The 14,395-nt window shown below is 39.3% G+C and overlaps 1 protein-coding gene across 1 annotated transcript in view; it reads left to right on the top strand.

Annotated features, from left to right (window-relative positions):
• The first annotated feature begins 1,970 nt into the window (after window positions 1–1,970).
• f13a1b (coagulation factor XIII, A1 polypeptide b) overlaps window positions 1,971–14,395 on the top strand; it is a 17,046-nt gene continuing 4,621 nt past the window's right edge. Inside the window, exons 1-12 of the mRNA XM_088073793.1 lie at window positions 1,971–2,111; window positions 3,919–4,020; window positions 7,404–7,622; window positions 9,265–9,453; window positions 9,570–9,818; window positions 10,094–10,212; window positions 10,291–10,398; window positions 10,996–11,170; window positions 11,428–11,566; window positions 12,326–12,429; window positions 12,636–12,724; window positions 13,578–13,731. Of these exons, the coding sequence (XP_087929919.1) occupies window positions 7,436–7,622; window positions 9,265–9,453; window positions 9,570–9,818; window positions 10,094–10,212; window positions 10,291–10,398; window positions 10,996–11,170; window positions 11,428–11,566; window positions 12,326–12,429; window positions 12,636–12,724; window positions 13,578–13,731 (1,513 nt within the window). The 5' untranslated portion in view covers window positions 1,971–2,111; window positions 3,919–4,020; window positions 7,404–7,435. The remainder of the gene's footprint in view (window positions 2,112–3,918; window positions 4,021–7,403; window positions 7,623–9,264; window positions 9,454–9,569; window positions 9,819–10,093; window positions 10,213–10,290; window positions 10,399–10,995; window positions 11,171–11,427; window positions 11,567–12,325; window positions 12,430–12,635; window positions 12,725–13,577; window positions 13,732–14,395) is intronic.

Below are 14,395 nucleotides of genomic sequence, written 5' to 3'. Positions count from 1 at the left end.
TAAAAACATGAGACATTTATTCCCCCTCGCTAAGTACCAGGGAGAAAAACCCAAATCAACACTGGTGCAATAAGAGCAGAACAGCCAAAGGTTGATAAATTTCTCAGCCTGATAGATTTATATCCCAACAGTGTCTGCATTGTGTGAAGAGCCAGTATCCTTCATCATGCCTGCCTGCTGTCACTGCAGCCCGGCCGTGTGGTGTTCCCCTGGCTGCATACATGGCACAACATGTTCTCATGTCCAGCCCCATGAAAACACACACACACATACACAACAGCACATTAGATCATGTCCTTTATGATTCACCCTTTCCTCCAGCACCAGTCAGGGTTAATAAAAACAAACCCTGTTTATGGAAAGGACTGAATCAGCCGTATTGATTTGGCGCCATTAACCCGAGCAGAGTTGTTTTTGAGGTCTGTTAAGTGTTGGGTGAATATTACCATGATGGATGCCTTTTCACATGTGTGCTGCTTTTTGTAAATGTCAAATGAATTACTTTTTATTGGACTCCCCTGCAGCAGCACTCCCCTCCAAATGTGAGCCTGCCTGGCATCTAAAAGACTCCATATCATGAATAAAAAACAGCCCCAAAAAATTCCACCATCGGCGCCGAAACTCACAGTTGTTCTTTTTAATGCAACATGAAAATTTGCATTGGCATTCACTGATTAGTTTGCCCCTGGAATTAAGAAGATAAGTGGTGCAAATGGGAAACACACAGCACAGTGTTTCCTCTAATTTTATTCTGCCTGTGGAGCTTTTGGGTATTTTCAGCTTCCACATCAGTCGCTGAATCAGTTTTAAAGTAAAGCTTCTACATCCACTTATTTTCAGACATTAGCAGCTTGCACCTTTCTGCTTTAGATGGAAATGAAACTGTGTTTTATGATCATGTTTTGGGTCGCAGTGATGGAAAGTCTTCCTCATGGTGGCAGCAGGTGATTGAATGAATGAGTGAAAAGGACATCTTGTGCGCACGCAATGTGGTGGCTCATTTCTTGCTCTTTATTACCCTCAAACACAGTATCAGTGCCAGTATGGAAAACAAAACTGTGTGAGTGCTAGAGTGACAGCACAAAGCGGCCTTAGTAGTAAAGTAGTGGTATTAGAGGAAGTACTGTAGGAGTAATAATAGCAACAGAGAAGCAGTAGCAAAAATAGTAGTAGCGACAGTGAGAGGAAACATGGTGCTAGTATTATATATACTGTAGTAGTAGTATCACTATGCAGGTTTCCATTAACACTCAAATTGCGCAAATTGAAGTTACGAATATGAAATATGCCTCGAAACACCAAAATATTTGAAAAATTTATCGAAAAAAAGTTTTTACTCTTGTATGAGGTCGTATTTTAGCAGATAAGAAAAAGCCATATTCCGCAAACTTGCAATGGAAACACTTTTTATTTCTTTTATAGGTCACATGATGAAGGAACTGTCTCCCTTGGACTTGAAGAAGCACAAGAGGTGTTATTGCATCACATAACTCTTCAAAATTTAAGCGGATCATCCATGAATCCATAATTCCTCTGTGAAATCACTTTCCAAGAAGCATGGATGGATGTTCAAAACATTCACGGGTTTACTTCTGTTGCAACCACCGCACTACCCACCAATATTTCCAATCAAAGGCGATGTTATACGTGGGGGCGGCCACGTATGAGGGATTTCTTTGAGGTTATCATGAGAGGAAAAGTCGCATAACATCACTCAATGCAAACACAGTCATCTCGCAATTGTGTTTCATTGACATTTTGATAATATCCCTTAAGTTTTGCACAAATCTGTAATGGAAACCTGCCTACTGGAGTTAAAAAGCAGCAATACTCAATCTGTAGATTAAGTATTGCTTAAACATACAAAACAGTAACAGAATCTTGGTTTATATTTGATCTGCAATGCTTAGTTTTTTAATTGTTTTCATTGTTTTTGTTGTTTTTTAAGGGCGGCTCAGTGGTGCAGTGGTTGTCATTCTGGCCTCATAGCAAGAGGGTTCTGGGTTCGAAGCCTGCCGGCCAGCTGGGGCCCTTCTGTGTGGAGTTTGCATGATCTTTCTGCGTCAGCGTGGGTCTCCTCTGTCTTCCTCTCACAGTCCAAATACATGCAGGTTAGATAAAGTGGTGCCTCTGAACTGGCTATAAGGTGTGATTGGTTGTCTTTTTTTATGTGTCTCCTGTGTGATAGTCTGGCAGCCTGTACTCCCTCCGTCTATATTTGTGTCTGCGATGGTGGCATCGGTGGTGGGTAATATGAAAATGCTGAAGTACAGCCTGTAATTGGAGTATAAGCCCCGAGAGCCGGCAAAACTCTCCGGCCAAGTTTCACCGGGAAGGGAGCAGGAAGATGTAGGCACTGGTTCGATGGAGGGAAGTTTACCACAATTTATCTACACATACTACACACATTGTTATGATGCAAAGCTGGTTGAAAATCTGCAAAGTATCCCTTTAACTGGAGGTTCAAACTTGGGCTTATTTCAGTTTAGGTTCAACTGCAGTGTACCACAGGCCAGATTCGGGTCGATGTCGGCATCCTGAATCATACCAGTGACCTCAGGTCTATTCCGGTCAATCTTCACAAGTCGGTCCGGTAAACAGGCAATTATTAGTAAAGCCTCCATATATAAATAGTCTGCCAGGAATTACAAACTGAAGGAGCCTCAATAAAGGGGCCACAACAGTCTGTGTGGCTTAATTTACAGAAATCACACCCTCTTTATTTAGAACTGAGACCCAAAAACAGAGAGGACATACCAGTGGTGGTGCAGTGGGAGTAAACTACCTGTGTAAAGATAAGCCAAACCAACACCTGAAATAAAAGCATCGCACTTGTAAATATGCCACCACAAACCATCAAAAGAGAGCGAACTTCCAGCACATGAACCACACCCGTGACAGGCCACCAAAACGACCCGCACGACTGGAAACGAGGGAGAGAATTAAAATAATACTCCAATCAACCCTGAGATGAGCAGGACAAACACTTCTAAAATAGACATCAGTGGGAGCTTTTCAGGTTAACAAACAATGTTGCAACCTGTGTTTAAGGTGAATATTTAGTGACACTAAATTAAGACATTACATATGTTGCACAGAGTGTCAGATAAAGTACTTTTACTTAGATTTTTAACCTTTAACCCTTTGAAAACTTTGCAAATTGGTTTGATTTTTTTTTCATAAACTTGGGGAAAAGGTAATGAGCAACTGAACAAGACATGCCCCCACAAAAAAACAACCAAACAAACAAGAAAATTATCTGAAAAAAAGTGCAGAAAATTAAAAAAAAACCCAAAAACATCTGTCACATTATATGAAATATATATTTATAAAGATTATAAAAAATATTTTTTCTGGACATTTTTCTCAGTTTTTTGATGATTTTGTAATAATCCTCATTTTTCAAAACTAATTTTCAGGTCATTTTCTTTGTCACATTTTACTAATTTATTGCATTTTATGGGACATTTCTTTCCAAGTTGCTCATTTCTCATGAAATCAAACCCATTTGCTCAGGTTTCAAAGGGTTAAATAGCTTGTAAGAGGCATCTGATCTCAAGAAAACTCATGACAAACTAGTTTTCAAAGGGTTTATAAAAGTTGCAATTCATCCCCTGGGGTCCATGAATGTCTGTGAAAAATCTCGAGACTAATTGTCTTTATTGTGTGAAACCTGCATGTAAATCAAACTGTGTCACGCCTGATGTGACAGCTGCAGAGCTCAAACATCAGACTGACTTTATCTGTGTGAGCTGCATCCAGCTGTGGGTTGTGCAGAAGACGGTAGATTCCACATCCTGTTCCTAAGTTAGACTGACCAGATACACCCACAACAACCCTGCAAAGGTCTTACACACAAACTCTTAAACACACACACACTTTTACACACTCATGGATAGCTCTTCCTCTCCCCTGTAGGATATATAAGGAGAAGCAGAAGTCTCCCAAGACGGAGCAGCAGCAGCAGCAGCAGCAGACCGACTCCAACCGACAGCAGCTTCACGCCATCTCTAATCTAAGGTGCGTCCACTCCCAGTTTATACTTACTTTACTGATGCAAAGTTTGCTTTCCTAATTAACATCTTGGCTCTTTGGGTGCAACTGTTTTATGGCACCAGAATTCCTGAGCAACTCTGTAACTTTGTTTTCTTTAAAATCTTCCAGATGTGAAGATGCAAATGAATAATCAAACATCTGAGAGTCATTTCAAACGTTCTGTGGTTGTTGTGCAATCTTTGAAACACATTTGGTGGAACAAAAGACGAAAAAACTCAAAGCCTATTGTACATCACAAGGATTATTTCATTATTATTGCGCCTCTGTTTCTCCTAACTATTTCATCCCGCTTGTTCTGTTAATCCACTACCTGAGTATTAGGAGTAGAAAAAGTAACATTAGTAACATAGCAGTATCAATTGAATAAAAACATACTGGTTCCTGCATAACGTCTCCTTATCGTTGAATAAGAGAAAGTTGTAGAGCAGATGCCGCTTCAGTGAAGCTTTTCCAAACGTTAAATTCATAGTTTTTGTCTCTATGAAGTACATTAAACATGCAAAACTTTGTCCATTTACTTCAGGTTTTGCGAGGAAAGTTCAGTCTTTGCAGAGTTTTATAGTGAACGCACAAAGCCTCAGTCCTGCTGGTTAACATGTGGAGGTTTCTTCTATGTCAGCATTTGCCAAAGTTGTGTTAAAACGCTGTCTGTACTTGTACTGTATGTCACAAGTGTCCTAGAACTGGAAAAGTTTTAGGTCATTGATATGCAGTGGTGTGAAGCAACTGCATACTTTTACTGAAAGCTTGGACTTTTTTAGTTTTGACATATTTGTACTTTACTTCAGTATTTCTATTTTATGCCGCTCCTCACTTCTCCTCAAGATTTCACCATAACCTGTTGTAATTTTTTATTGCAGAACTGTAATTTAAGTCTATTATCTGAATATTTCTTCCACCATTGCCCTTAAACAATAAGTAGAACTTTATCTGGTAACAAGGCAAAGACAAAAGTATATTATGATTGCAAGTATTGTGCAAATAGAGATGAAAAGATGTTATATGCCACCCACAGTGAGTAAGTACCAGAAGTGCCTGTAGTTGACGATGCATTTTAATGTAAACTTATTTTTTTCAGTAACATCTGAAAAATAACCATTAAGTGTAGCTGTCAAATAGATGTCGTCAGAAATGAGCTGGCCTTGAAGTATAACGTAAAATAGTAAATGCTCATGTAAAACACCCCAAAATTGTAGGCCGATTTAAGAGCAGTAGTAAGTAGTAGTGAGTTTGCTTTCACAGCTGTCCCTCTGCCAGTCTGCAGAAGGTAACCACGTCTATCTGTGCCACCTGCGGCTGAGGTGAAAACAGAGCTCTCACTGTGTTACACGATGACTCATGCAACCAAACGTCGCCCCGAACTTCTCTCTCGTCGTCCGGCACACGCCCACATTATGAAACAGTGAGCCTCATTCTCGGGCAGGTGTTTGTGCCACAAACCTGCAGGCACCTTATAAAAACATCTGTCGTGTGTTTAACGGTTAAATCGGCCTTACCACAGTCTTACATAATCGGCTGTAACTTCATGTCCTGCTGCGCGGTGTCGTATGCAGACCCCATGTGGGCTGAAGGGTCGACATCATTTTAGCTCTGTTTTGTGGATTTAATGAGTCATTCGGAGTCTTTGTTTATTCGATGTGCTCACACCCAAGTTTGAGCATGCCAATGATATGTTTTGGGTTATTGTTTCACATTTATAGCCTCTTAAAGAGTTTTTTTTAATTACTGTGGTTTACCATGAACAGATATAACTTGTTTGAGAGACTTTTGTAAAATGTCATTGCGTTACAACTTCTAGGAATGCAACAAACAATTATTTTCATTTTCCGTCATTAAAGTGACAGTTCAGCTTTCTCTCCAATATAATGGAACTAGATGACAGTCGTGCAGTGATACGGTGTGCAGGTGTAGTTCATTTGAAAGAAAAAAAGTTCCTACACAACAAGTCTTTAGATTACCTTGAGTAAGCGGGTCATGATTTCTGGAAAGAGGCATTGCTGTTGAGTTTTTTAAAATGTCATTTTTGGTGCTTTGAGCACCAAAAGCCAAGTGACATCTAGTTCCATTATACTGAAGAGAAATCAGACATTTCTGCAGGTGATATCTGCAACACTCTGCACCTCGCATCAAAACGATCCAGACTGAAAATAGCTCTACAGGTAAGAGGAAAAATTTGTGTTTTTGATTTGAGATGAACCGTCTTTTTAATCTTTTATTTTCTTAATGAATCGAGTAATTGTTTGGTCTTTAAAATTTTAGAAAATAGTAAAACATTTAAAGCCTCCGTCTTGTTTTGTCCAGTCAGCAGTTCAAAACCCAAAGATATTCAAGTTTTATCGTAAAGAGACTGAAAGTGCTAACTTCAAACCACAACATTATAATAGAAGTAGGAGTAATGTGTTTATTTTATTACAATATATATAAATTTGCTGTTAATACAAGTTCTCTGACTGCACCACTAATAATACAACATCTATTATTGCTGTTAGTACTTTCATTTGTACTTTATCTTCTGATATATCAGTATTCTTATATCAATTTGTTTATTTAAAAAAGTAGTAATTCTTAAATGAGTGGGCAAGATTTGACTGCATGCAATATTAGGTAATAGTCTCAGTGTTTTTGTTTAAAAACTTCAGTGTGTAAGCTGGCTGTTACTTCTTCATACCATTCATAATAACATGATTTCACACAGAAGAACACAGTATGACTCACTGCGGTTTCCCTCCACAGTCCTGCATAAATTAGACTTTTTATAGACATGATAAATGTTTTCTCTCCGCAACCACGAAAATATATACAATATAATACAATATTTGTGAAGTCAAAATAAATCACCAAACACTGAAAGTGTCTTTCTTAACCAGCATCTTAGAAGAAGGGGAGTGACTGTGGACTCCCCTCCACCCAGCCCACAAACACACACGGAAACCACGTGTGCTATAAAAGCATTTCAGTCTGTGTTTCACTGTTCACAAGCTTTAATATTTTCATGCACTTTGCTTTAATGGCTTTTTCCAGTTTGAAATTATTTCTTTCTTGAATAAAATGGACAAGGACACACTCTCACACACACACACACACAGGCATGTTTCCAGTTTTTACACAGAAACGCAAAACAGATGGATTTGAAACAGCTCAACCCGTGCAGGAATGAATGAAGCATGATGGGAATTCAACCTTAAAAAACTATGTACTAACTATTGAACAAGCATGTTTTTAATGCGAAGTCAGATTTTTGGAGTTTGTTCACCTCCACTAACAATGTGCCAAAGTTTACTCTACGAAATATATTTCAGAAGTATATAAGACTTAAAATGTTTTCCATCCTCTCGCTCCTCTTCCAGTCCCGTGACATCAACCTTGAACGATCGCCGCCATGTCTGATCAAGATGCCACCCCGCAGCCCTCTCCTGCCCCTCCTCCTCCCTCCGGACCCCCTCCCAAGGTGACGAACCACGGCCGCTCCGCAGTTCCTATCTCCACCTCAAACTCCGACACAACGGACATACCTGAGTTTGAGCCCTTTGGTGTACCGGGCCCCAGAGGATTCCCACCTTTGACTGGTAATTGAGCCATACTTGTATTTTTGGTTTCTACTAGGACACATTTACATGCTTTAATGTTCAAAAGACACTTAAGTTTCCTCGTACTAAGCAGGAACATGATCTAAAACTGGGGTGAAATTAACAACATCGGCAACTAAGATTACACGTTTCGCTGTCGCTAGCATGTGGCTACATGTAGCAGTGTACTTGCAGCTCGGTATTGACTCTGTCAAGGCACTCTGCTCTCTCACACTCTCCACAACCGTACATGTCGGCAGGAATATGATCTGATTTAACATCAGCACCCAAAATTAGATGTTTCCCTGCTGTTAGCATGTAGCTACATGTAGCAGTGTGCTTGCAGCTAGGAATGACTTTGTGTATCAGGACTTTCTTCTTTTTTAAAATTAAAGCTTTGGAATACAACGGGACATGTGCCAGCTGAGATGTGATCAGAAATCAGGCAGATATTTATAACACTGCCCACCAAATGTACATGTTTTCCTGACTTTAGCATGTAGCTACATGTAGCAGTATTAGCTACGTAGCATAAACACTTGCAATAGCGTGGCTGGAAAAGATGACCATGAAAAGAAGTTTCACAAGCAAGTTTTTTTTAAAACTTTGGCCACATTTAATATGACACTAACATTATATATATTGCAGAAAAGAAAGAAGTCTTTAAGGAATTTAGAGGATTTATTTATATGAATATGTGAGTTTTGTCAAATCTTCTGCTCTTTTCAATAAGCTCTCATTGATTCAGATGTATGTTTTTTTTTAAAAAAAACATAATTGAAGAGCAGAAGACAGATGTCACTTCTTGGTTAGAGAAGATAAAGTCTTTTTCCCGACAGTGACACAGTTTCCAGTAGCGTTCACCCATGATTGACACATGAATGAAGCCCAAACAGGATAAACTCTTCTCTCTTCCTGCAGCTTGTCGCTGCACTCCTCCGTGTGTTATTGTCAGAGAGCTGCACGGCGACAGATATCCAGATGTGACAGGAATTTATGAACGCAGTGACTGTAATTCTTCTGGCACGTTAGTGCAGAGCGTGAAGGAGATGGCAGACTGCCTGAACGAGAGGTTGTGAGGATGACTTGCACACATCACTGAGGTTTTTGGGGAATTTACAAGAGTTGACACATTCATAGAGCATCGGGCTCCACCGCTGAGCAATTCTTCAGCTAGATTTCACGTAATGTTTCAGTCTGTTCGGTTTCAGGTTGCACATATTTGGTAGGATTTGATGTGGAGTCGATCAGTTAGTGGTGTGAGTAGACTCTAAAGGAATATGATTTGATTTTGCCCCAATTTCCATTTTGATGTAACCATGACACTAACCAGCCTAACCAAAATGAGCTAATAGGGGTGTAAATCACAATTTTCATCACCATACGACATTATATTGACTCTTTTTCTTTTTAAATTACTCTGTTGAGGTTTTACTTTTATAATTTTATTGCTGAACTGAATTGACAAAAGTATGTTCTGCAGCCGTTTGTGTGCACAATAACAGCGTCAGATCACCAAAATCTTGTCCTTTGTTCGGTGGCTCAGCTGCTGCCTGTCCATGAAGTCTCATAAAAATCCATCCTCGTGTTTTTGAGACGCTCTGCTCTGTCTTTTTTTTTTCTCTCTCTCTTGTCTATTCAGAGTATCTTGACATCTTGGCTGTGGACATGATGCGGAAGCCAGAGGAGATCAACAAGACGCAGCACCACACCTCGTTTTTCAACTCTGACCATCTCATCGTCCGTCGTGGACAAGAGTTCCAGGTCAAAATCACCTTCAACCGTCCCTACGCTGCTGCTACGGACAAGTTCGCCCTGGAGTTTGTCATCGGTGAGCCTGTTTTACGAGTCACATATTTCATCCTGCAGTTATAAACTCACTGAAATCTGAATTTTGAGCCTCTGAATTTGCATAAATCTACTAAAAACTTTTCCTGTTTCTCCCAGGCTCCACCCCTGAATTCAGCAAGGGCACCTACATCCCTGTCTTCCCCAACAAGGAGCGTCCGAGCCCTTGGGACGGCCGCATCATAGACAACACCGACAACACGGTCACCATGGGCATCACTCCTGCAGCAGACTGCATTGTGGGGAAGTACCACTTGTATGTCGCCGTGGTGACGCCATTCGGCATCCGCAGGACCAGACGGGACAACAGCCGAGACTTTTACATCCTGTTTAATCCCTGGGCGTCAGGTCGGTTCAGGCTTCTTCTTTTTTCCCTTTTTTTCGTCTTTTGTCTCACTGGTCAAAATTTGTTTTTTTACATAGTTTTAATTTTATGTTGTTTTTTTTTTCATATTTTTCTATTTTATGGATTTTAGTCCTTTTTTATAAAGATCCATTACTGCTCATTTCACACTTTAAATTGCATTTTGTTTGAAAGGTGCTACATAAATAAAATGTGATAGATTGATTGATTAATTGTGTGTCTGTGAACATCCACGTAATCTGCTGTGTGCTTTTTTCAGCTGATTCTGTGTTTCTGGACGATGAGAGAGAGAGGCAGGAGTGCGTGATGAGTGAGATGGGCATCATCTACCACGGCGCCTTCGACGACGTGGCTGAGAGAAACTGGAACTACGGACAGGTAGAAAAAAAACTAATCAAAGTCATCGGGACTAATTTTCCTAATTATTATATTTGACTTGAGCTATTTTCCATGTAGTTTAACTTTGGAGTCCTGGATGCCTGTCTGTACATCATGGACCGGTCTCAAATGCCCATCACCAACAGAGGAGACCCCATCAGGGTGACCAGAAAGGCCTCTGCTATGGTGAGAACATATTTGTGGACACTCGGACATATATGGATAAAAATGTTTAAATGGACTTTTTAAGGTTGGTGCATCAGATTCACCCTTTTAACTTGAGAAAATTGGCTTCAAAAACACAGGAAGAAGGCAATGAGCCCAAGAAATGACCCGAAAATAAGCAAGAAATTACTAACAAGTACAAGGAAATTACCTAAAAACAATGTTTTTTTTTAAAAAAAGAAGAAAGCTAATAAAAACAACAAGGAAATAAACTTGAAAAAGAGCTAAAAAAAAAAAATGCAATAATTCTGTATCATAATCTCAAATATGTAAGTGTAATAATTCGAAATATAGTTTTTCCCTAGCTTTTTCTTTTTTTTCACCCGAGACATTTTGTCCCTATCTTTAAAAAAAAATAGTTTTCTAAATCTATTTATTTCCTTTAATTTGTGGAACATTTCTTACCAAGTTTTTTGGGGAAAAAAAACACCAATTTGCTCAGGATTCAAAGGTTAGAAAACTTATGAAAGGTGCCTGAACGCAGCACAAGAAAAGAGATGCCGATCCAGGTTTTAAAGGGTTTATAAACCTCTAAAGTCGTCTCTTTGTCGCACTCAGCTGAACTCCCGTGATGACAATGGCGTGCTGGTGGGGAGCTGGAGCGGCGACTACACCTACGGAGTGGCGCCCACTTCCTGGACTGGCAGCACAGACATCCTGCTCAGCTACGCCAGCAGCAAGATGCCCGTCTGCTACGCTCAGTGCTGGGTCTACGCCGCCGTCTTCAACACCTGTGAGATCTTTTCTGAGCTTTGGTCCTTTCCAAAAAAAATGTCTTCACCTCAGTAGAGGTCATAGGTAGATAGGAAAAGATCTGCCATAACAAAACTTAAACAAGGCATCATAATCATGTTGAAAATGTCTAAATTATCGGTCACACAAAAAAAACCAGCACATTTTCTCAGCTTTTATCTCTTGTCATGGCTTCTTTTTTAGTCTATTTACGCCTCCATTTCTGTCTTTGCTTGTCATTAAATGTTTTGACTACAGTCCTGCGCTGTCTGGGCATCCCATCGCGGGTCGTCACCAACTTCTACTCCGCTCACGACAACGATGGAAACCTGAAGACCGACATCATCCTGGACGAGGACGGCAGGATCGACCGCAACCGCACCAGAGACTCCATCTGGTAACACAACTTTTATGTAGCTAATTAACAAACAGAAAACGATTTAAAAAAAAATAATCCGACTTTCTCAGAGGAAACACACAGCTTATTTTTGATTTCTAGGCATCTATCAGGGTTAATACACTCATGAAAAACTCCATAAGTTCCATAAGTTGTAGGAAAAAAATTATAAACCTAGAAAGTTTTGGAAAAATCATGGAAATTGACCTCACGAAAAACTGTATAATCAAGTACATATGCTGTATCTGTGTTAATGTTCGGGCTGATCGGTCAAGTCACTCGACATCATTTTGTTCTCTGAGCAGGAAACGTCAGACTCCCACCTGAGTTGCAGGTTCTACTTAGTTGTGATGTAAATTCACAAAATACCACGAAAATGCAGATTTATTCATGTCTGTCTTCACTTGGACGTCACTAATATTATTATAATGTTATTAGGATGTTTTTTTTCTACAACGTGCAGATAGAGCCCAGATTTGTTTGCAGTGAATGCAAGCTGTTTATACAGTATGCACTTTTGACCTTGCTCTTTATTTTAAGAAACTGAATTCTGACATGGATTTTCAGTCTTATTTTTTTATTTAATGTTTACACCGACAATAAATTGCCTTTAAGACATGGAAAAGTTAGGTGAAAAAAAAAGTCATGAAAAATTTTCGGTAAAAAAAAAAGTCATGAAAAATTTTCGGTAAAAATGTTTCTGAAGGACTTTTATTACATTAATATTCCTCATGATATTTGAAATATTGTTTTTATCAGGAACTACCACTGCTGGACGGAGTGCTACATGTCCAGACCGGACCTCCCAGTTGGCTTTGGAGGCTGGCAAATTGTGGATGCGACTCCACAGGAGACCAGCGATGGTGCGTGATAATAATAAGTATCTGCTGTCTTCAAAATAACAGTTTATGGGTTATTAAGACTTCTATTGATTGGTAATCAAATCATTTACAGAGAAATCTCAGATGCAAAAAAAAACAAGTGTTTTTGTAAATTAATGTAATGCACTGAATGCAGCATCGTTAGTGTTTAAAGTTCAGTATGTAATCTCCCTCTATTATCCATAAAGGCATGTACAGATGTGGCCCTGCATCAGTCCAGGCCATCAAACACGGGCAGATATGTTACCCATTCGATGCCGCCTTTGTGTTTGCTGAGGTGAGTCTTCAAATACATCATTATCATCATCATCATCATCATCATCATCATCATCATCGATCATCAACCATTGTTTATTCAGGGAAAATTGACTGAGTATTAAGCTCTATTCAGTCAGCTAAAGGGATATTCAACATGTGATAGCAATACATTTAATAATGACAAATAACCAGCAGTAATGGTTGTCAGAAGTTACAAATTGCAATAAAATCAGTAAAATGGGTAGAAAAGATTAAATTAAATGCATAACAACACAACAGAAGAAAAAAAAACAGTAAAAATGAGCCCTCCGATTATAACCACAGGGATGTTTTTGTCACAGGTGTACATACGTCAATTTTACAGAAAGAAAACACACAGGTGGAGTTCATTATGAGTGTATGAATTATAAGTCCTGATGTAAAAACACCTTCAGTGAACAGGGAAGCAAACATTTTAATGACGCAAAATCACAGAACTATGTATTTAAGTTTTAAAAAATAATAAACAGTAAAATGTATTTAAATAAAAATTTTTAAAAACTAAAATGTAAATAAATAAATACATAAAATAAAAGTAATAACAAAAACGATAACTAATTTTGACTGCAGTGATATCCACTTTGAGGATTCAGCACACACTCTCAAAAAGTTTAATTGCAAGTCAGCACATTGTGTCTTATTTTTATTCTTATTTTGACAATAAAACAATAAATAATGATCACGTTTGTGAATTAATCAGAGCATGAGCACTGTACAGTAACTATATTATCTAGCAGACAACCTCAACCTCTTGTTGACATAATTTTAGTGTTATCTTCTGTAAAAAGTTTATCATTTTGTCTGTAATTCGTCTCTGTATTTCTTTTCTTCAGGTCAACAGCGATGTGGTGTTTTACTCCCGCAGTAAGGACGGGACCATGGTGCCGGTCAAAGTGAACCGGTCTCACGTGGGCCGCATGGTGTTGACCAAAAATCCAGGAGACATGACCCGCCGCGACATCACCGATCAGTACAAGTTTCCTGAAGGTCAGAGTTTGCGTCCAGCACAGATTACTGTGTTTTAAAAGCAGACAGAACTATATTCTCTGCTGCAGCTGCAGCTTCTGATGTAGATACAAACACCAAATTGTATACACCAATAGATGACGCTGTGATTTAATGTTTTAAAAAATAATCTCAGATGATTAATCCATCAAAACTAAAAGGGAACAGTGTTACACGTTGTCATAAATTTTCATTTTAATGGATTATCTTCTCTCAAGGAGCCTCTGAGTCAGTGTGAAGTCGATTTATTTTCTGCACTGTGCTGAAAGTTAATTTGGGTCGATGGTGGTGGAGTGTTGGCACCGTCGGTTGTATTCTGGCAGCAGACGATCAGCAGAGTGTCCCTGTGTGGCTGCCAGATTTGGCAAACCTCTTAGCGGTGTGGACTTGGTCTCCAGTTGGCATCATTCTGCCTCAGTTTGGGCCAGAGTTGGAAAAGGAGCAGATTCTTGGGCCAGTTCTGGTGCTTCGTTTACCTCAAATTTGGCGTGAACTTGCAACAAAGATTTGCTGTCACTTCATCTACTCCACCGTCCCTAATCCGTCCCTAATATAGATACATTTTTACTTTTTTTTAATGGGGAAAAAGGGAACTTTAGGGAGAGAAAGCAGGTCAACAATATAAACCAGACGTTTATACATCATC

This window comes from Plectropomus leopardus, chromosome 23, assembly GCF_026936395.1.
Source record: "Plectropomus leopardus strain MGB_pleo_1.0 chromosome 23, ASM2693639v1, whole genome shotgun sequence".
Taxonomy (NCBI): Eukaryota; Metazoa; Chordata; class Actinopteri; order Perciformes; family Serranidae; genus Plectropomus; species Plectropomus leopardus.
This window is presented reverse-complemented; position numbering and strand designations above follow the sequence as displayed.